At 41.8% G+C, this 23,890-nt stretch overlaps 2 protein-coding genes across 2 annotated transcripts in view; both read left to right on the top strand.

The window, feature by feature from the left end:
• Nucleotides 1–10,404: 10,404 nt before the first annotated feature.
• SCHIP1 (schwannomin interacting protein 1) overlaps nucleotides 10,405–23,890 on the top strand; it is a 180,131-nt gene continuing 166,645 nt past the window's right edge. Inside the window, exon 1 of the mRNA XM_061417359.1 lies at nucleotides 10,405–10,461. The gene's annotated coding sequence lies outside the window, so the exon portion shown is untranslated. The remainder of the gene's footprint in view (nucleotides 10,462–23,890) is intronic.
• LOC133254668 (cytochrome c-like) lies at nucleotides 12,479–12,854 on the top strand. The gene has a single exon (XM_061428795.1). It carries the CDS (start codon nucleotides 12,479–12,481, stop codon nucleotides 12,791–12,793), a length of 315 nt encoding a protein of 104 aa, XP_061284779.1. The 3' UTR covers nucleotides 12,794–12,854.

Here is a 23,890-nt window from a genome sequence, read left to right as displayed (position 1 = left end):
AAGAGGGTGTTTGCGTTTTCTTGGCAAAACTCTATTAGCCTTTGCCCAGCTTCATTCCATATTCCAAAGCCAAATTTGCCTGTTACTCCAGGACAGAAATAGTATGGACCTAACAGAAGCAGAAGATATTAAGAAGAGGTGGCAAGAATACACAGAAGAACTATACAAAAAAGATCTCCATGACCCAGATAATCACGATGGTGTGATCACTCACCTAGAGCCAGACATCCTGGAATGTGAAGTCAAGTGAGCCTTAGGAAGCATCACTATGAGCTAAGCTAGTGGAGGTGATGGAATTCCAGTTGAGCTATTTCAAATTCTGAAAGATGATGTTGTGAAAGTGCTGCCCTCAATATGCCAGCAAATTTGGAAAACTCAGCAGTGGCCCCAGGACTGGAAAAGGTCAGTTTTCATTCCAATCCCAAAGAAAGGCAATGCCAAAGAATGCTCAAACTACCGCACAATTGCACTCATCTCACACGCTAGTAAAGTAATGCTCAAAATTCTCCAAGCCAGGCTTCAGCAATATGTGCACCGTGAACTTCCTGATGTTCAACCTGGTTTCAGAAAAGGCAGAAGAACCCGAGATCAAATTACCAACATCTGTTAGATCATCGAAAAGCAAGAGAGTTTCAGAAGAACATCTATTTATGCTTTATTGACTACTCCAAAGCCTTTGACTGTGTGGATCACAGTAAACTGTGGAAAATTCTTCAAGAGATGGAAATACCAGACCACCTGACCTGCCTCTTGAGAAATTTGTATGCAGGTCAGGAAGCAACAGTTAGAACTGGCCATGGAACAATAGACTGGTTCCAAATCAGAAAAGGAGTACATGAGGGCTGTATATTGTCACCCTGCTTATTTAACTTCTATATCAGAAATATATTTCTATGTCTTTTGGAATAGTCTTCTGTAAGAACAGTTCTGATGATCATCTCACTGCATAGTGTCACAGTTCACTTCATATCCTGGGCTGGGCTTTTAAGTGATTCCTTTTCTTCACCATTCTAGATAGGTTATGCTGATTTCATTCCCTGTCTCTTATGGAGCATGGAGCTCCTAGCCCTCACTCCACAAATAGCCCCTAGAAGAAGTAACTCTGTGTATCCTATGACACTTCTCTTCCCAGACAAATGATGGTTGATTGGATGAAGTCAGCCAATCAATTGGCACTCAGCAAGTAATCAGTCTAAATCAATCAAGAATTTTAACTAAGAGAACCAGAAAATAGAGAATAGGCATTTCAAATGAAAGATGCCTTGCAACCTAATACTTGTGACTAAAAGAACCTTGGCTAAAAAATCTGTGGTAAAGCTCAAGGCTGAATCTTTTTTCTTTTAACCTATTCATGATTATTTCTTAGAATAATGTTCAGAAGTGGGCTGTTAGTCAACTTTATATGTATTTTTAAAAGTTTTGACATGTATTGCCAAATGGCTCTCTAGAAGTTATTCTCTTCCCAACCATCACTAAAGGTTAGTTTTTCCAATTGTATTTCCAAAATGGTATCTCATTGTTTTATGTTGCATATTTATGAATTCCAAGTGGGCTTTATTGTTTTCTGTGGGTATTAGGATTTTGTATTTCTTCTTTTGTGAATTGACATTTGTGATCATTTGCCCATTTTTTTCTGAAGTAATCATATTTTTCTTTTCGATTTAAAATAACTCTCTGCATGTTACAGACTTTAATCTTCATCAGGATATTTTTCATTGTGAGCTAGTGGGAGTCATAAGGAAGAGTAGAAAAAGATAGACCAAGGATTTGGGTGAAGGTCAGCAGCCAAAAGAGGATCAGGTCAGGGGACACTCCACCCTTGACTCTTCTTCCTCTTTCCTAGACGTGTCTTAAATGTGGACTACAGGTGTCGCTGAACACTCATAGAGACTTTCAAAGGGGTATATAGATACAGAGATTTTTAAAGGAGTTAAGTTCCAGATCTTTACATTTTATATAACTTGTTCCTTAAATTGACCGCCTAAGAAATCCTTTCCTATTTCAACTTTCCTGTAGTGTTTCTCTCATTTTACAAAATCTCATTATGGTGATTTGCACTAAGACATGCATATAATTCAATTGGGAGACATGCTATAACTACCTCTACTTCCATCTACATGAACAAGCTTTCTTGGTGTTTTTATTGAGATGCATTTTAAAAAGTAAAAATTATTTTTCTTAATAATGAACTATCAAAAGTTATAATATATCCATGTTGTTTTGATCAGTTATGGCATATGTTAATCAGGATAGTGTAAGCTACCTTAGTAACCAATATACCTAAAACTTCAATGGCTTAACACACCAAAAGCATATTACTAATTTTTATATCACAGTCCAGTTCAGACAAGGAGGCTCTTTGAGGATTCTCTTCAAAGGGGGCCCTAGATAATTATGCTTCCATCTCTCATCTTTGCCATCTCAGAGTTTTAGGATTCCAACAGGGAAACTGAAGGAGACACAGAAAGGGAAAGAGAGAGAAAGAAATAGAGCTCAACTCACTATTAACTAGAATAGGAAACGATACATCATTTCTGTTCACACTTCCAATGGGAAACTAAGAAATATAAACTTCCTGTACCTCCAAAAAGAGAAAAGGATGTGGTGAACACCCATTGTCTCTGCTACAGGTATTTCCAGTAATGACTGTCATGATAACTTAATCCAGATGATTTGTTTTAACAGATCTTGTGACTACAGATTATTAAAGAAGCTTTAATTTTACTTTATTTGTATACAGAAGTATGGTGATACAGTTGATAAAGAATACACCTGCCAATGCAGGAGACACAAGAGATGTGGGTTCAATCCCTGGCTCAGGAAGATCCCCTAGAGTAGGAAATGGCAACCCATTCCAGTATTCTTGCCTGAAAAATCTCATGGAGAGAGAAGCCTGGCAGGCTAGAGTCCATGGGCTCACAAAGAGTTGGACAAGACTGAGCACACATGCACTGTTATGTGCATGAAATAGTTAAATAAATAGTCTTAACCACAAAAATACATTTTATTAGGATACAATTATGGAAATGAATAGAAATAAAAATAAAAGGAGAAAACAAAAAGATATAAACTTGCAACTATTACTCAGTGGATGATAGTGGATATCAATTTGCTATAGTATTTACATTCTCTTGGAGTTATAACAAGTTAAGTAAATATCACTTTAAAGGGCTTCCTGGACAGCTCAGTGGTAAAGAATCTGCCCGCAGTGCAGGAGACACAGAAGATGTGGGTTCGATCCCTCGGTTGGAAAGATGCCCTGGAGGAGAAAATGGCAATCTACTCCAGTATTCTTGTCTGGAGAATCCCATGGACAGAGGAGCCTGGCAGGCTAGAGTCCATGGCATAGTAAAAAGTCAAACAGGACTGAGCGCACATGCACACACACACACACCACACACACACACACACACACACACACACACACACATCACTCTGAAAAAGCCAGTATTGACAACAGACCATAAATTATACCCTTTGCTACTATTCAAGGTTTTGATAAAATGTTTTACATTACAACATAAAACTGAAGGAGGGTGCATAGTTTTTCAAAATTTCTTTAGGAGATAGTGAACAAAAGCATAGCAGCCCAGTATCCTACCCTATATTTAAAGAAACACCCACCCAATTTGATTTTTTTCTTTAAAACTATCAAGAAGGAAAGAAAAATACACTGTTAATGGAACTGCTTCTGCCGGACTGGACTTGAAGATGCCAAGGGTTGCAAACCATGGTAATTTATGACATAAGCTTCCCAGAAAGTCCAAGGATAGAGAGTGCCAAGCAAGAAATGTATTTCTTGGCAGAGTTCACGTGTCAAGGTAGCAACCAGACCTCAGTGAGCCACGCCTTGCTTAGCTTTGCGGTCAAGCTACCTTAGAATTTAAATCTTCCCCCCTGAAGTCGGTGAATTCTTATTGCCTTGCTCATCAGCTGGTCATATTGAACCACTCTCCCAGCTAAATAAACATCCTGCCACTTTCCAGAAGAATCTAAAGCAGCCTTTTTGACTGTCAAAGAAGATGGCCATTTTAGACAGGGGCCTAGCTCTCCTTCCTAAAAAGGCCCATTGACCTTTATTGCAAGTGAAATAGCTTATGGGAACAGTAAATGGCTAACCTCACTGTACCATAAAATAGAGCTTGCTACAGCCTCTCCTCTCTCAGCCCTGGCGAGAAGCCTGTAATAGCACTCCTCATAAAAGCCTCCGTGCCATTCCCCAGGTGCAACCCTTTACAGAAGCACAACTAGGGAGTTTCCAAAATGGCTTGAAGAGAAGGCCATTTAAGAATAATGCCAACTATTTAGCAGATGTTTCTTGGCCAGAATTTGACTTTTTTTTTTTTGCATTTACTCTTCTGTAACTAGTATAAATGACAGCTGAATATACCAGAAACATAGAAGAGGAAGCTTACATTAAAAGGCCATTGAGATCTTAACTCCCCGACCAGGGATTGAACCTGCACCTTCTGCATTGGAAGGTGAAGTCTTAACCACTGGGGGAACAGCCAGGCAAGTCCCACAATATCTTTGGTAGGCTGAGGTCAGACCCAAGAATTTGCATTTCAAAGGCTTTTCCAAGAGATGCGGCTCTTGTTGACCCCGGCTGCACTTTGAGAATGATTGCTTTAAATTGTAGCATGACTAGAAGAAGCTGATGGAATTCCTTTAGAACAATCTGCTGGGAGTTGCCAATGCCTTCTTTTTAAAATTAAACAAATGTTACATTAAAAAAAAAAAAAAAGAAACAATACTGTAGCACGTTTAATAAAGACTTTAAAATGGTCCACATCAAAAAAAAATCTTAAAAAAAAAAAAAAGCCATTGAGAATGCCATCTGATTTGGAGATTAAAAAATAAATTCTACTCTCTGAACCAATGAAGTTATAAAATAGAAATTTTTGTCACGTTTTAAAAATAAATACAGGATTCTATAATATTGATTACCAACCATTTGCAAGGTAGAGTGCTACAGGAACTAAGAAGAAAGATATCAGCTTCAAAGTCAAGAATTCAGAAAATCTTTCTAAGCAACACAGTTATCTCCTTCACATATTGTATTTTCATCAAGGAGTTAATCACTGCCTGACATTTTCTCCTTTATTTCTTTATTGGTCTCTCTCACCCTGGGACTGTAAGCTTCATGATTGTTGAGACTTTGCCCATTCTGTCACAGCTGCATCCCCAGGGTTCAGCATTAAGCCCAGGATACTGTAGACTTTCATCAAATTTTGTTAAAGAATGAGTAAATTCCCACCTTCAGAAGGAGCATGGTAACTCACAAGGGGCTGGAATGTACACCCCAAACATCAATAATATTCATTTATATATTCAGAAGAGAAAAAAAAAGCTCAAACAAACCATAAGGGACTTAGCAGGAATGTTCCCTTTTCACTTTTACAATCAGCATCTACACATATTTTTAGAAAAACAAATATAAAACTGTAAAATAAATGTAAATTAAAAAAAACACATAATTTTGATATTCCTAAGAATAAGCTTCACCTTAAGCTTGAACATAAAGATAATGCATGAAAAATTATATTCTTTACTGATGCTTCTAACCATCATGTGCAAAGCATCTGTGACCACAGATGGATTAATACCTACTACTCAACCTGTTGTTTAGTTTATTTTGTTTGTTTGGATTTTGTTACACTTGCTTTTTCTTTTCCAAAAGGGGTAACATACTATTAATATTATGTGATATGTATTTAGCTGAAAAGAATATTAAATAAATTTGCTCAATCTACAGCTTTATGAAATTTTAGTTTATATTATTAGCATTTTATTAGGAAAAAAACTTTTACTTTCCTTTAGGCATGTTATTAAGTTTATTAAATCTTTATTTACACATTCATTTGGAATTTTGGAATCACATGGTCTCTTGTCCCTTTCCTTTTTTTAAAAAAAATTTTTATTTATTTGCCTGCTTTGGGTCTTAGTTGTGGTATGTGTGATCTAGTACCCTAATCAGGGATCAAACCTGGGCCACCTGCTTTGGGAGCTCGGAGTCTTAGCCACTAGACCACCAGAGAAGTCCCTCCTCCCCCTTTCTTTTCCCTTCTCCCATGAGAGAATATCTCTGACCTAATTTCAGAAAGGGCTTCCCTGATAGCTCAGTTGGTAAAGAATGTGCCTGCAGTACAGGAGACCCTTGGTTCGATTCCTGGGTTGGGAAGATCCCTGGAGAAGGGATAGGCTACCCACTCCAGTATTCTTGGGTTCCCTTGTGACTCAGCTGGTAAAGAATCCGCCTGCAATGCAGGAGAGCTGGGTTCGATCCCGAAGATCTTCTAGGGAAGATCCCTTGAAGAAGAGAAAGGTTACCCACTCCAGTACTCTGTCCTGAAGAATTCCATGGACTGTATAGTCCATTGGGTCCAAAAAGTCAGACACAAATGAGAGTTTCACTTTCAATTTTAGAAAAGAAAGTATGATTACCGGGTCAAAACTATAAAAATATTAATGCCTCCTGAAGCAAGTTTTCAGTTTGTTTTTTAGAGCTTAACTTGTTTGATTTTGCAGCACCTTATAAGGTATAAATATATTCATTTCATACAACCCTCAACGGCTTCAAGCAATACATATAATATCTTAATTGCTGGTTAATTTACACCAAGTTGCCCTCTTTAATCCTAGAATAAGCCCATCTTCTAAGACATATCTGTTTGTTTACTGATAAATATTATCAGATTTAGAATCCCTCACTGGAAGCCTTCCTACATAAGGAAAAATGTAGGTTATACTTCTTTCCTGAACAACACTATCACATAAAGCTTTATCCTTGTTGTTGTTTAGTTGCTAGGTCGTTTCGACTCTTTTGAGACCTCATGAACTGTAGCCTGCCAGGTTCCTCCATCCATGGGATTCTCCAGGCAAGAATACTGGAGCGGGTTGCCATTTCCTTCTCCAGAGGATCTCCCCAACCAAGGATCGAACCCATATCTCCTGCATTGGCAGGCAGATTCTTTACCACTGAGCCACCAGGGCAGGTCCACAAATCATAAGACACTAGGTGAAAATGGACATTGAAAAATATGATGTACAGTCAATTCAAGGGTGACTGAACAGTAGTGTGGGGATGCGACATAGCTCCCCTGGGATAATAGCACCACCAAAAGAACCTCTTGACACTCACTAATCTAGGCTGATAGCATCGTTTAGATGGGCTTAGAGACAAAAGAATGCCAAGGTCAATGTATTTGCAGCAAGTATTAATTCTTATCAATTTAAAAATGAAAACCATAAATAACATTTAAGACAATTTTAGAGAAATCATATCATAGTCCAAAAACTATTATATAACTGTTTTCTCTTTTGCATAAGGCCATCCATTTCTTAGAGACAGTTAACACTAGTTACAATCATAGGTATTTTATCTTCTGCTTCAGTTAACTTTATATCATAAGCATGTTTCCAAGTTTGTATAGAGCTTTCATAATTATTATTTTTAATGACTATGTGAAGGCCATTTGATTAATTTTATTACTCTGTCTATCCTCGATGCCTATTATGCGCAATGAGTCCTGATGAGAGCATAGGATGAGTGCGTGTGTTCTCAGTCACTTCAGTCGTGTCTGACTCTTCGTGATACCATGCCCTGTAGCCTGCCAGGCTCCTCTGTCCATGGGATTCTCCAGGCAAGAACACTGGATTGGATTACCGTGCCCTCCTTGAGTTTAGGATGATGCTAGTCTAAATGCTAGTGCCAAAGCACCTCAATTCAAATGTAAGCTTATTAACATCTGTGCCTTAGTTTTCTGGTCTGTAAAATGGGGTTGATGACAACTCCAACCACATGGGTTTGTCATGATTAAAGGAATTAATTTTCTTAAAGTGCTTAGAACAGTGCCTGGTACGTGGTAAGCAATCATTAAATGTGAACTATTGTTATTGATGTATCAAGGTAAATGACTTTGGAGTCTTCAGGTCATCTCTTGCTTTTGCTATTGCAGACAGCAATATAATGAACATCTCTACTTATCAGATGTTTTGCTTCTGTTTAATTATTTCCTTAGATTAATTTTCTAAGAATAGATTGCTAGGTCAAAGAGTTTATCACAATGATTACTTTCAAAGAAATTCCTTTAACCTTTCCCCTTGAAGAAAATGTGATGGCATGGAAAACAAATACTAGTTGATATAAAAGCCAAGAAAAGAAATCATGGCTTTATTTAACAACAATAATCTTATAAAAACACATTTTATTCATAAAACTATATATATATTCATAAAACATTATATAAAACCCTGGGTCCTAGTCAACTGATTTAATCCAACAAGTATTTCCCCGCCTGCTCTATGCTTGTTCCATGCTAGGTATTAAGCAGAGTATGGAAGGATATGAAGTGACCTTTGTCCTTAAAGACTCAAAATCTATGGAAGAAAGTGAAATATGAAGGTAGTATGAGAAGGCAATGGCACCCCACTCCAGTACTCTTGCCTGGAAAATCCCATGGACGGAGGAACCTGGTAGGCTGCAGTCCATGGGGTCTTGAAGATTTGGACAGGACTGAATGACTTCACTTTCACTTTTCACTTTCATGCATTGGAGAAGGAAATGGCAACCGACTCCAGTGTTCTTGCCTGGAGAATCCCACGGACGGCGGAGCCTGGTGGGCTGCCGTCTGTGGGGTCGCACAGAGTCGGACACGACTGAAGTGACTTAGCAGCAGCAGCAGCATGAGACTATAGAATCCAGGGCCAAATTACATATATATTTTTTAATCCAAAATCTATGATACAGATACCAAGTATTAGGCATAGTCAGCTGGCAATAAAGAAACAATATTTAGTTTCAGTGAAGAAAAAGCATGTGTGTTGGGGAGGTGGGGGTATGTAATGATACAAGTGCACTTATATACAAAACAGAAGCAGACTCACAGACATAGAAAACAAACTTATGGTTACCAAAGTGGAGGATGAGATTAACATATACTCACTAATATATATAAAACCAACGAGGACGTACTGTATAGCACAGGGAACTAAAGTCAGTATTTTGTAAAAACCTATAAGGAAAAAGAATATATATATATACACACACACATATATGAGCTTCCCTGGTGACTCAGACAGTAAAGAATCTGCTGCTTGCAATGTGGGAGACCCAGATTCAATCCCTGGAAAAGGGCATGGCAACCCACTCCAGTATTCTTGCCGGGAGAACTCCACGGACAGAGAGGAGGCTGGTGGGCTACAGTCCATGGGGTCACAAAGAGTCAGACACGACTGAGCACCTAACACACACACACACACATACATATACATCTGTATGTATATACATACAGATATATATATTGTGGTTTAGTCGCTAAATTGTGTTCAACCCTTGTGACCCCATGGAGCCCGCCAGGCTCCTTTGTCCATGGGATTTCCCAGGCAAGGATATTGGAATGGGTTGCCATTTCCCCCTCCACGTAAACACACACACACACACACACACACATACATATATCTTATATGTTTTATACCTCAAACCAACATAATACTGTAAATCAACTATACTTCAATTAAAAAGTAATAATTAATTAAATATATTAAGCAAAAAGGAAGGAAAAAAGAGAAAAATGTGTGACCATCCAAGTGATAACTAAATTAAGCTCCACTTTTTTCCTCAGAATCTAACATTTTATAATTTCTTTTAATACACCTCAAACATTTTCTGTACCAAACAGAAAATGTTTGCTCTTGCTAAGACACATTCTTATCCCTTTCGGTTAAGATAAAAGCGTTCCTCAGACTTCAGCTGTGGGCTTCAGCCAAGGGGGCCTGAAAGGGGTGCTCATGAGTGGAGGTGTCCTTGGTCAAGATCTGTATGTATGTGTGTCTGTTTAGGAAGGGCCTCTGCCAGCTGAGCTGAAATAACAAAATCATCTCCATTTCCCTCATTTTGAAGGAAGCACTGCTAAAGTATCTGAAACAACCAAAATCTCCAACCACAAGCCCCGCTACTTTGCTGTCCTCTTCTGAGTGTTGAAGGAAGCGAGGAGCAACTGCCTCTTCTTTTTGAGATGAGCAAGATCATTGGTTTGTTTCCAGGAAGCCAAACTTGAAATAGGAGCAGAGCCCTTTTCCTGTCGCTGAGGCAGACTTCCCAGTCAAGGTAAACCCTTTCTGTAGGGCGCAAGCCCCAGGTAAAGGGTTTTCCAGTCTTCAAAATGGCCTGTCAAATACCGTTCGTGTACCTTATCCAGCAGTTTTCAAGCTGCTTACTATGTACCGATCCTCTTGAACTGACAGGCTCCAGATTTTCCCAGTTGGTTTAAGCCTCCGCAATGTCCAGCAAAGGAGCTGCTTTGCCCAAACGGGTCCCAAAGCAGACAAGTGAAACTGTTTTCCTTATATGGTGAAAAGCGCCCTGTCGCTTTAAGGCCAAGAGATTTGGCTGCAGATGGTCCCTGGGAAGTTTGCAGGCAGCCCCATCCTGTGTCTGCTCCTCTCCTCGCAGCTGTGCAGGTGAGTTTCCAAACCTTCTTTCCCCAATTTGCCCTCTACAGTCTCTCTTCTGGCCTACCCAGTTGGAAATGCCCTTACAGAGGGCTAGAGAAATTCAGGGTCAATAGAAATGGTGTTGTTTGAAGAAGTTTGAGCTGAAGGGAAAAAAAAAAGCTTACTAGGAAAATGTGCAGTAATGCAGCCAAGGAGGATGCTTTCAACTTCCAGTGGGGAGGCGGCATCAAGGTTACTGGAGGCCCTGAGGCTTTCCAGGACCAAGCAGGGGAGGAGGGACAGACTCTAGGTAAGACCCTGCAGGGATGAGTTTGGACTTCTAAGCTATAGAACCTGGTCAGCTGCAAGTCTAAGCCAGACAGAGGTGAGAGGAAATAATACTTCTGCAAATGCTGAAGGCTTTACAGGAGATGGAGCTACAGGGTTGACTGTAGAAAGTGAACGTGAAATGTTTGCAGCGTCTGCTGGCATGGAAGGCTGCAGCCTTAACCCTTCATTCAGCCTGGCTGATTAGCAAGTAGGATTTGACTGCACAGATCACGGGCGGGGGTGGGGATGCCTGTGTGGAGTATTGCAGTAGAGACTAAAACAAATGGATAAGACTGTGATCTATGATCGTGGAACCGCATCTCCGGTATCCCCACAGTACCACCTGCAGAGAAAAGAGCTTTTCTAAGCTCAGAAATTCTGTGTCATCCACAGGCAAAGAGCTGCAAGAAGTCTCATTTAAGCTGCTTACTGCTCTGTCATTTACTAACTCAGTTTCCTGATTTCTTTTCTCCCATGGCCTGGAGCCCCCTAAGATATTAATTTGAAATTAATGAATAGAACTTTTTAACAGCTAGAGATGTGCTAGTAGAAGTGTGTCTGTGAGAGGCTGAGATGTATTTGGGGATTGGGGTTGGGATTTTGTGGATAGGGTGAAAAGAGACGGGATGGCATAAAAGGAGAAACACTTGATGGTCATTTTACAATGTATGCAAAGCTCTTTAACTGAGCCCATTCGTCAGCTACAGCCAAAATAGAAGTCCACCCAGGAATTTTTAGAAAGAGTGATGCCAAATGATAGGATTGGGCTTGTCTTCCCTCCTGGTTGAGTCTGAGGCCATTCATCATTCAGAGGCCAGTGGTTTCTCTACAGTTGTTGTGTGGGGGAGTGAACCCGGAGGCTGGATTAAAATTCCTTACATACCCCATGCCTCTAAAAAATATTCATTCATCTGAGTAGTCACTGAAGAATTTGTTTTATTATTAACTAACAAGTGCTCTATCTACTTGTTTTCTAAAGACAGAACGTCCATGAAAAAAAGGTTTGTTTTATCAACAGGGATTTGTTAGTGCAAGAGTTCCTCTTTTCTCACTTGTGATGGCTGGGCAAAGTGAGAATTATAGCTTGCCGAAAAGCTGATGTCCTGAGCAGAAAGTTAAATTTTGAGTTCATAATTTGGAAGAGAGCAGGGAGTGTGAGTATAATTTTACTTCATTTGTTTCAAGTTAAATCCAGAAAGCAGTGTCGAATATACTGCTTTCAAATATGAACACTGCCAAGAAAAACAAAGTCTCATCCCCAAAGCTGGAAAATCTCTAAAAGTAACATACTGTGATCTTTTATAAGCTAAATCAAAGTGTTAAAAGGAAAAAAGATGTGGCTTCCTGAACATTTCACATATTGACCCTCAATCACACATCAACTAGAGGACATCTCTTGAGCGATTTATTTTACCTGTGCCTCGGTTTCCTCACCATTAAACGGGGCATTTCTGTGAGGGACTTTCCAGTAAAATGGAAAGATCCATTGGAGCTGGAACTGAGCAGATCTGGGTTAAATTTTCCATTCCCTCCATTTATTCCATAACCTTAAGCAAGTTACACAGCCAGTCTGAACCTTGGTTTCCTTATTTCTAAAGAGAGTAAATAATTAACAACGTCATCAGAGTTAGAGGAACCTACCAGGACATAGGCTCAGACCTGCATGTCCTTGGACTTGGAGAGCAGGACATTGTGAAAAGAGAACAATCTAAACATGGATAATGTTGAAAAGGACAAGATTTTTATTCAGAAGTGTGTCCAGTGCCATACCATGGATAAGGGAGGCAGGCACAAGATTGAGCCAAATCTCCATGGTCTTTTTGGGCAAAAGACAGGTCAGGCCCCTGGATTTTCTTACACAGATTTCAACAGAAACAAAGGCATCTCTTGGGGAGAGGAGACACTGATGGGGTATATGGAGAATCCCGAGAAGTACATTCGTGGAACAAAAATGATCTTCACGGGCATTAAAAAGATGGCAGAAAGGGCAGGCTTAATAGTTTATCCCCAAAAAGCTACTAATGAGTAATAGTTGTGCATTGCCTTGTTTATTACAAAACAGAAATGTCTCATGAGCTTTTTTATGTGTACCACATTTAAATAGACCTCATATAGCAGCGTTCCAATCATGAATATCTGGTAGGATATTTATTTTGGATAGTCCTGATTTATATAGACTGACTCATGGTTAAATTAATATGATCAGCTTTTTGAATTTTGATACTAATGCTAGTCCAGCAAGTACTATCTCTGTTGTCCCCTTCTAAAGACATGACGGGACTTGATGAGTAGTGTTCAGCTCTTCATAGAGATGGTGAATGCCATCTCAAAACCTATAGGAAACTGGTTTTACATTTAAGTTTATATAACTGATTACATTAATATATTTAAATATGGAGGATATCCCTTCACTGTGTCATAGAACAGCAAGACTCACCTGTGTTTCACGTTATATTCATTAGCCTGCTAAAGGCAAGGGCTGAAGGTAAGCTGGTAATGTCCACTCTATCTTTTTGGTCTTAACTATTACCAATTTAATTAAAATCCCCTGTATCTAAAATGTTGCCTTTTATTCAATGAAAGGCATTTTAGTGCAGTTCATGTATAAAGCATATAAAGAATATTTAATTCTTTTCATATTTCATAGGCGATCTGTAAGGTCACATGCGGAGAAGGCAATGGCACCCCACTCCTCTTGCCTGGAAAATCCCATGGACGGAGGAGCCTGGAAGGCTGCAGTCCATGGGGTCGCTGAGGGTCGAACACGACTGAGCGACTTCATTTTCATTTTTCACTTTCATGCATTGGAGAAGGAAATGGCAACCCACTCCAGTGTTCTTGCCTGGAGAATCCCAGGGACGGGGGAGCCTGGGGGCTGCTGTCTATGGGGTTGCACAGAGTCAGACATGACTGAAGCAACTCAGCAAGGAAGCAAGCAAGCAAGGTCACATGGGCTTCCCAGGTGGCAGGTAAAGAACCCACCTGCCAATGCAGGAGGCATAAGAGATGTGGGTTCAATCTCTTAGTTGGGAAGTTCCCCTGGAGGAGGGCATGGCAACCTACTCCAGTAATCTTTCTTGGAGAATCTCATGGATAGAGGAGCCTGGCAGGCTACAGTCCATAGGGTCACAAAGAGTCAGACGTGACTGAATTGACTTAGTACACACACAAGGTCACATGCTTTTAAAATTTAGTTTCATGAGCTATAGTGGCAAACTTTGCTTTTGAATTCTTTACTAAGTCAAACTAAAGTTATAATTCAGGACTGTCTTTTAAATTGCTATTCCAAAACACATGTAACTGTAGAATTATCATATGTGATTGGCAATGGTGCTTTGGCCAACTTGTTAGAAACATTAAAGGAGATATACAATCAACAAAAATGTATAAACTATGTGATTCTAAGACTTCAGATAATTAAAAACAAAATCACAGATCATAAATAAATTAGAGGAATCTTGGAATCCAGTAGAGACTCCATAAATATTATTTTTCATTATTTTCTCTATGACTTAGGAAACTATATTGTTCCTTGCAGAGGAGGAAATGAGTTTTGAGAGCAGAAACCAGCTCTTTAGCACAACTTTAGAATCCCTGTTACTTTACCCCCTTCTCCCCACCCTCCTTCAAGAAAGAATGCCCAAGTCCCTAGAAAATCCATTCCTAATTATTAACCAGGCTCATTGCTCAGAAGTTTTTCTTAAATCAAACTCACTTCCACCTATTTTGTGTTCAGAGATATGAATACTTGGTTGTTTCCCTATGGTATAAGGATAATCCATGGGCTTCCCAAGTGGTGCTAGTGGCAAAGAACCTGCCTGCCAATGCAGGAGACATAAGAGACGTGGGTTTGATCCCTGGGTAGGGAAGATCCCCTAGAGGAGGTCATGGCAGTGCACTTCAGTATTCTTGCCTGGAGAATCCCATGGACAGAGGAGTCTGCCGGGCTACAGTCTGTAGGGTGTCAAACGGTTGGACACGACTGAAACAACTTAACCACGCATGCACACAAAGATAGTCCATATGCGTGAAGAACAATGGTAACCACCTTCAGTTCAGTTCAGTTCAGTCACTCAGTCGTGTCCGACTCTGCGACCCCGTGAATCGCAGCACACTGGGCTCCCTGTCCATCACCAACTCCCGGAATTCACTCAAACTCACGTCCATTGAGTTAGTGATGCCATCCAGCCATCTTATCCTCTGTTGTCCCCTTCTCCTCCTGCCCCCAATCCCTCCCAGCATCAGAATCTTTTCCAATGAGTCAACTCTTCGCATGAAGTGGCCAAAGTCCTGGAGTTTCAGCTTTAGCATCATTCCTTCCAAAGAAAACCCAGGGCTGATCTCCTTCAGAATGGACTGGTTGGATCTTCTTGCAGTCCAAGGGTAACCACCTTAGAATCTCAATAAAGGTGGTCTATCCAAAAGCAAGTTTAAACAGCATTTTTAATGGATTTTTGTTGTTGTTGTTATTAGAAGCCACATATTATAAGTGGTTCAGTAATAACCAATTACTAACTTTCAGTAAAATCTCCTAACACATTCCCACTGCTGTCTTTAAGAACATGGTTAGTGCCACTCTCAGAGTTTTAATCATTCACTGCTGTCAATTTAAGATCAGGGTTGCCATACCTGCAATGGGGCTGTGTGTAGGACACAATGTTAAATTGAAAACATTCCTTCCACCAGCTTAGAAAGGTGATGATAAATAGCAGCAGCAGCAGAAACATTCCATTGGAAACACAAATCACAGCACGTGCATTGGCTGGGAATTGAGAGCTGTCATTTTTAACCCAAATAAGGGTAGGTCACCCCTGTAGCCAATCTTCTAGCGGTGGATTAACACCACCTCTGTCAGGACACTGGTGTTTAGGATCTACCCTCGGCCACTTAAAGTAGCTGTGAGACTCTGGGCTAGTTCCTTTATGTATCTGAGCCTCAGGTCCATGGTCTGCCTCCTGGGAATGACAGTAATACTCATACACGTGGTTGTGGGAAGAACAGGAAAGTTGGAAGTGCAGAGTCAGACATGACTGAGCGACTTCACTTTCACTTTTCACTTTCATGCATTGGAGAAGGAAATGGCAACCCACTCCAGTGTTCTTGCCTGGAGAATCCCAGGGATGGGGGAGCCTGGTAGGCTTCCGTCTATGGGGTCACATAGAGTCGGACATGACTGAAGCGACTTAGCAGCAGACGTACTTCTGTGTCTGTATACTGGCAGAAAGAGTTGGAATGGGGGAATGCAATGGTCTAGGTTGAGCAGGTGGAGCAGAGAAATCCCCATGGAGTTGGATCTCTTGACACATCTTTGATGCCCCCTCCTTCCCACTGGCCCCAGGCACCTTGAGCTTGTCAGATGCAATTCTTTCATGAAATTACCAAGCTGGGGGAGCCTGAGGAAGTGTCTAGATCAGCTGTTTGCCTTCAGTCAAAGCTGCACTTGAAACCACCAAGAACAAGGGCCACCTTCCTCTGCTCAGAGAAGGAGCCTTCAGTTTCCAGTCTGTGGTCTCCCTGCATCTGGGCCGCATTTGGGAAGCTATTCCTTTGCTTTGTACTACAAACCCATTCTCTCTCGGTGAGCTCCGAGTCTGTCCTTGGTTATAGCAAACTGCTATCCTGCCTGTGGAAGCGGCTGCTAGGGTGGGGCGTACTCATGGCCACATCTTCTTTTAGGGGAGGCACTTCTTGTTTCCTCTCTGATTAATCACCAGGTGAGCACACATGCTTCTTGTTTGACTTTACCACATCTATCCATCCTCTGCCTTCCCTCTCCCTACTGCAGTGCTTCCCAAACTAGAGAGAGCATGCATCAGCAAGGCTTGTTAACACACACAATGCTGGGATCCATCCCGAGTTTCCGACCTGTAGATCTGAGCTGGGGCCTATGTACAATTTGTTTAGGAACCACTCATCTAGTCCAACACTCAGTTTCAATCTACTGTTTCCAGTTACCTGCACCACCTCCTGCCTTCCAAGATAATATCTCCTCTCTGTTCTTGGGGGTTAAACAAAGCCTTCTCCTCACCACAGACCTATGCTACTATTTAGCAAATTCTAATTGCAACAAGCATGGTGATAAACACTTTACTGCCATTATTTGTAATTTTCCCCAACAACCCTACAAGTTTGATATTATGAGACCAACAGAAAGAGAGTGAGTAACCAAGATCTCACACATGACAGAGAGCAAATGTGGTATTCACACTCAGATTGATCTGGAAAGATTTACTCTTTCCACTCTTCTAGGGCTGGCAAATAGATGTTTAACTTGTATGTCAACTCCAGTTCATTGCTAGTTGCTGCCAGAAACACTCGGTTGAGAGTCCCATATGGAATGGGTGCTCAGCAAGAGGAGGTACTAAGATTGTGAGCTGTACCTGCTGTGATGCAGGAGTGGAGAGAGAACCCAGTTGCCACGTGTTTGCTATGTCGCATGTGATGCCTTGTTCGTGGATCAGTTTTGTCAGCTACTAGAATCAGATGCGGAGAAGGCAATGGCATCCCACTCCAGTACTCTTGCCTGGAAAATCCCATGGATGGAGGAGCCTGGTGGGCTGCAGTCCTCGGGGTCGCTAAGAGTTGGACATGACTGAGAGACTTCACTTTCACTTTTCACTTTCATGCATTGGAGAAGAAAATGGCAACCCACTCCAGTGTTCTTGCCTGGAGAACCCCAGGGACGGGGAGCCTGGTGGGCTGCCGTCTATGGGGTCGCACAGAGTCGGACACGACTGAAGCAACTTAGCAGCAGCAGCAGCAGCAGAATCAGATGAGAGATGGGTTTTCAGACTTGTTTCACAGAGAATAATAAAACATTTCCTTTTTCATCTCCTTCTCCAAAGGGTGAATCTAAATTTTTGAGGCTAGATTTGAAAAGGTATAATAGCTTGTAAAGTAAAATGAAATTCAGTTAATATACATATAGTAGTAGCCACAATGGATATTTAGCCTCAAAGTGGTGGAAACAAGAGAATTTATTAATTATGTATGTCTCTGTATGTTACAGGGGCTTCCTTAGTGGCTCATTGATAAAGAATCCGCCTGCCAATGCAGGAGGCACAGGTTCTATCCCTGGGTTGGGAAGATCCCCTGGAGAAGGAAATGGCAACTCACTCTAGTATTCTCCCCTGGGAAATCCCATGGACAGAGGAGCTAGGTGGGCTACAGTCAAGGGGTCACAAAAGAGTCAGACATGACTAAATGACTAAACAACACCAACAACTCTATGTTATATGTCTTTCATTGTGACCTAACAGATCACCATGTCCTGAATAATCCACTGTGACTTAATAAGGCGGCAATGGCATTTCTGGTTTTGTTCCTCCCTCCATCACTAATATTCAGTGTGAGATTTGTTATTTTTAGTGTCTTGGTACTTTATCTAAAAAATGAGTTTGATAATGCTTTTCTGCTTCTTCCCAGTATGTATTATGTATGTGGTTAAATGAAAAATAACCTTATGGCATCTATTATTCAATCCACAAATATTTATAAAAATTTATCCCCGGGCTCTGCGGGTATAGCAGCAAACAAAACAGACTGTTCTCATGGAACTTACATTCTAGAGAGGGGAGACAGACAATAAACAAGTAAACAAAGGAGAAAAGTGTGTATCGTGATAAGTATACATAGTGAGAGTGACTCTGTACTGCTATTTTAGAAGAGGTGACCCAGGGATGATATTTCTGAGGAGGTGACATTTTAAAATAAGACATAAATGTGGAAAAGGAGCCAAACATGGCTAGTCTGGGAGTGGAACAGTCCAGGCAGAGAAAAGAGCCCATGCGGAGATCCTGAGGTTGGAGGTAGGCAGGCGCCAGATCAGGTAGCCTAGTGGGGATTTTCAGCTGGGGGTGATGCCACCCTCCTTCCCCTGCCTAGATGGTGTGTGAGGATATGCAGCTGGTGATTTGGATGCAAAATACAGAGTCGAAGACAGCACTGTTAGCTTTTGTGGGCAGGACCAGGGATGCTAAACTTCGTGCACTGCTGTGGATGGACACACACAAGAAGACTTGTCCTGCTCTTCCTGTCCTCCACATACTGTCTCTGTTGAGAAAGCCTGAGGAGTCTCTGGGGTAAGAAGCTTGAATTTTATCCTGTGGACAGTAACAAGCTCGTGGAGAACTGTAAGCTTTAAAAGATGATCTTTAAAAAATAATTTTGGTTGAGAGGCGAGTGAACTGTGAGGGTCAGAGGTGAAGCAGGGAGATTCAACAGGCAGCTATTTCAGTAATCCAGAGTAGAGGCGATACAATAGTGGCCTGGGCAGGGGAGTCACGGTAATGGTTTTGAGAAGTATTGGGTTGACCAAAAGATTCATTCAGGTTTTTCAATAATATGTTATAGAAAAAGCCAAACGAACTTTTTAGCTAAGCCAATATTTCTACCTTCAAAAAGACTGCTTAAGTAAGTAAATATAAAATGTTTTTTCCCATGACAACCCCATGTTATCTTTTTTAAAATTATTTATTTATTTATGGCTGTGCCGGGTCTTTAAGCATATTTAAGCATATTAAAAAGCAGAAACATTCTTTGCCAGCAAAGGTCTGTATAGTCAAAGCTATGGTTTTCCCAGTAGTCATTTATGGATGTGAGAGTTGGACTATAAAGAAAGCTGAGCACCGAAGAGCTGATGCTTTTGAACTGTGGTGTTGGAGAAGACTCTTGAGAGTCCCTTGGACTGCAAGGAGATCCAACCAGTCAATCCTAAAGGAAATCAGTCCTGAATATTCATCAGAAGGACTGATTCTGAAGCTGAAACTCCAATACTTTAGCCACCTGATGCAAAGAACTGACTCCTTGGAAAAGACCCTGATTTTGGGAAAGATTGAAGGAGGGAGGAGAAGGGGACGACAGAGGATGAGATAGTTAGATAGCATCGCTGACGTGATGGACAGGAGTTTGAGCAAGCTCCAGGAGTTGGTGATGGACAGGGATAGACAGGGAAGGACAGGGAAGCCTGGTGTTCTGCAGTCCATGGGGTAGCAAAGAACCAGACACGACTGAGCGATTAAACTTGACTATGCTGGTCTTTGTTGCTGTGCAGACTTTTCTCTAGTTATGGTGAAAGGGGGCTACTCTCTAGTTGCTGTTCACAGGCTTCTCATGGCAGTGGCTTCTCTTGTTGCGGAGCATAGGCTCCAAGGCACACGGGCTTCAGTAGTTCCGGCTCCTGGGCTCTAGAGCACAAGCTCAATCCTGACACACAGGCTTAGTTGCTTCACCGCATGTGGAATCTTCCAGGGTCAGGGATGGAACCATGCCATGTCTCCTGCATTGTCAGGCAGATTCATATCCACTGAGCCACCAGGGAAACCCTGTTATCTTTTATTTCTCCTTTAAAATTTTTACAGTTTTGGAATCTGCCTGTCTCCTCTATAGCCATTTAACAGAATCTTTGTGGCACCAAATTACAGACTTTGCTCTTTCAAATGCAAGTCCTTATCCTCTTGCACTTTAACCTAGAAGATCTATGTGCATTTCAAGTTGTTCATAGCTCAGGGAAGTAATCTATTTGATTTGGGCTTGTAAAAAGAGATAAAATTACATGCGCTACTTGAATAACAATATGTGATTTCTCTCTCTGAAGGGTCAATAGGAATTAGCCTACATACATCATTTTACACAACTGATGCCTAATCACATGAATAACCGAGTTCACCTTTTTTCTGCCAGAAGAGGAACATTAAGTGAACATCACAATCTCTTGAAGAGATTCCAGGCATTTCAGTACTAATTTTACTAGGGCAGTAAAGTCTTGCAAATAGTTTTCAGGTGCATCAGCTACTCCCCGACAGAGGCAATTCAGCTTCCAAAATTCTAGAGAATTCCCCTCGCTGGTATCTTCTTTTTTCAGCTCATGGCTATCTCTTCTTCCTGTCCCCTCATGGCAAGTGCCACCATACTGCCCTGCCCCCACAATGTCCCTGCAAATGCAGAGATCCATAAAGCACAACACGGAAACCCATTAGCTCACCTGCAGAAGAACGTACTTCTCCAATAGCTGGGGGGAGAAGCACTCTGGCCCCCAGGCTGAGCTGAAGGGGTGGAGGAGCAGAAGAGAAAGGCAGCTGGCTTCAGGCCACCTCGTACCAGTGAACGGCTCCACTGAGTGTGAAAGTCAGGTGGTGGTCTTTCCACCAGAATCTTGTGTCCGCAGAACAGAGAGAGGTATCACCAAAGAAACACTTGGGACTGGATGCAGAAAGGTGAAACACCACACCACAGGCTCCAGCTAGAGCTGGTGGAGCCAGGGACTCACAGACTCATATCTTGCCTTCCAATTTTGAGATGAAACTGAAGAAGAGAAAGAGAAAGTGGATAGGACCAACGCCCACCCCCAAATGAATTATTTAAACCCAACACCCAATCTATATAAACCAAACACCTAGGAATTAAAAAAGCAAGTGGTCTCACTGAACTGTAAATACCAATGAAGAAGCAGCTTCGTCTTCACCTCTGGGTACAAGCGTGGTCCAGCAAAAGTGGCCCTTCACAGCCGGCTGCAAAAAGAGGGGAAGAAGGACCATGGAATGGAAGGGAAACAGCAAATGTTACACATTAACAAATCCTGTCCCAACCGTGTGAATTTGGACAAGGTCAGCTTCTTGGGCTTCTGAAAAAGAGTTGATCAAAAGTTTGTTCAGACTCTGATGTGCACTGAGAGTGTAATTCATAATTCAGTTCAAGGTCTTCATGGCTTCCCTAAGATCAGATCAGATCAGATCAGTCACTCAGTCGTGTCCGACTCTTTGCAACCCCATGAATCACAGCACGCCAGGCCTTCCTGTCCATCACCAACTCCCGGAGTTCACTGAGACTCACGTCCATCGAGTCAATGATGCCATCCAGCCATCTCATCCTCTGTCGTCCCCTTCTCCTCCTGCCCCCAATCCCTCCCAGCATCAGAGTCTTTCCCAATGAGTCAACTCTTCGCATGAGGTGGCCAAAGTCCTGGAGTTTCAGCTTTAGCATCATTCCTTCCAAAGAAATCCCAGGGCTGATCTCTTTCAGAATGGACTGGTTGGATCTCCTTGCACTCCAAGGGACTCTCAAGAGTCTTCTCCAACACCACAGTTCAAAAGCATCAATTCTTCGGCGCTCAGCCTTCTTCACAGTCCAACTCTCACATCCATACATGACCACAGGAAAAACCATAGCCTTGACTAGCCTCTTGCAAAACAAACCATCCACCTCACCCAATTCCTACTTCTCTCTCTCCCTGAATTAATAACTGTCCCCATGCTGCCCCCATTGGCTCCTGAGAATGCTCCCATTGGCACACCTAGAACACTACTGCTTTTCTTTCTTTATCTGCATCTCTTTCTCTATTAGCTCTTCAAACTGCCCACCCTCCAAAGGAGGTACCAATGTCAGGATTTTTCTTAGAAATTCCAGAGTTTAGCACTGTACCTGACACTTATTTACTAGATGTTTAGTAAATGTTTGTTATTGAGTGAATGACTAGAGAGGATCTAAAAACAGAGAAGAACGAGCCTGAGCCAATTCAAACCTCAAGAGCCAGCTTTTGCTAAAAGCCATATATTCTGCCCATAAGATCTTGGACTTCTTGGAATTAAAAAGAGAGAGAAGAGGGAATTTTAGATATTATAGCAATAATTTTCAGACATCAGTTTCTAATACCCTATGTCTCCACTGAGATACACCAATTTCACAGGATTTTAGAAATACCAGAGTGTTACCTAGCCTTAATGGAATGTCTTATATTTGTAAAAACCTAGTATAAATTGCTGAGTAGAAGTTTCCAGATCCCTTACTTCATGACTTCATGCCTCTTTAAGCTGTTCTTAGGGAGGTGGGGGAAAAAAAAAAAAATCAGAAAGTTTAAAACTGCCTGCATCTTGTCTTCATCAGCTTTGATCCTTTCACTTATTTAAAATTCATAATCACCCTGGCCTCAATTAGAATTGCTAAAGAACATAGGAAAGGTCATATAGGATGAACCCCCTGGCCTGTTTAGCCAAGTCACCAAAAACGGTAAAACCTTGCTGATGTGGTGCTGGGAGGAAGGGAGGGGGTTGGGGCTGCCAGCAGAGGTGGTCCAGAGCCTGACAAACCCCTGTGGGTCCAGTTCCACGAGTTTGGATGTGAGGGGACTGAGATTCGGTGCAGAGGCAAAACTTTTGGGCAGTGGCCAAGTGTTTGGTGAGCTTTAGTGTGATCAGGGAGGACCACGCACGGGTGACTCCAGCCTCAGGAAAGGGGTCAGAAGGAAAAGGGAAATGCAGTTCATTGTGCCACTTCCTTGCACCAGGCCTGCTGCCCAACGGATGCTTCTGCAGGGCTGGGGCAGGAAGTCCATGCCCCCAGATATGTGGAATCGCCAATGGCATTTCTGAGGGGTACTGAATGAGAGTTTCTTCCAGAACACTGTCCACAGGGAAGAATAAAGTACATCTCCAACTTCAGTGTAGTGACGTGCTACTTAAGGTTCATCCACCTACTTGTCTAAGCAACTTGAGTATCCAATGTCATGAACTCAATTATATTTTTAATTTTTCTGTCCTCTGTGGAAAGAATTGAGTCTGTTTGGCCTTCAGCAGTGCTGTCCTGAGAGTGGGGAAGAGCCCACCGTGAGACCATGATACAACCAGAGATATGATGACAGTAATAAGCCGTATTTGGAACCAAAAAGAGCAGGGTTTTGGTAATGCTGGAGACCCGGGTTCAATCCCTGGGTCGGAAAGATCCTCTAGAGAAGGAAACAGCAACTCACTCCAGTACTCTTGCCTGGAAAATTCCATGGATGGAGGAACCTCATAGGCTACAGTTCACGGGGTTGCAAAGAGTTGGATATGACTGAGCAACTTTGCTTTCACTTTTTTGGTAAGCTTCTGGGGGTCTTATCTAAGGGGTGCACAAGGGGAAAGCCCTGGGAGGTGAAAGACGATGTATCACTGGCTGCTGGGGAGTTATATCAGGAGTGCACATTTGCTGTGAGTCTGCAGGCTGTCATTCAGGGCATGTGCTTGATGACATGAGGGGCTGGCGTCAGTTTAAGCCCACCCGACCCCCGTCACAGGCCTCTTAGCCAAAACATTGAATGCTGGGGCAGCAATAGCTTGGAGTAGTTTAGCTAAGCTCTGGATCATACCCTATT

Source organism: Bos javanicus, chromosome 1 (genome assembly GCF_032452875.1).
Source record: "Bos javanicus breed banteng chromosome 1, ARS-OSU_banteng_1.0, whole genome shotgun sequence".
In the NCBI taxonomy this organism is placed as follows: domain Eukaryota; kingdom Metazoa; phylum Chordata; class Mammalia; order Artiodactyla; family Bovidae; genus Bos; species Bos javanicus.
Note: the sequence above shows the minus strand (reverse complement) of the source record. Positions and strands in the feature narration are given on the sequence as shown.

What these genes read in the sequence shown, in the direction of transcription:
- LOC133254668 (XM_061428795.1), top strand. Translation starts at nt 12,479, where the DNA reads ATGGATAATGTTGAAAAGGACAAGATTTTTATTCAGAAGTGTGTCCAG.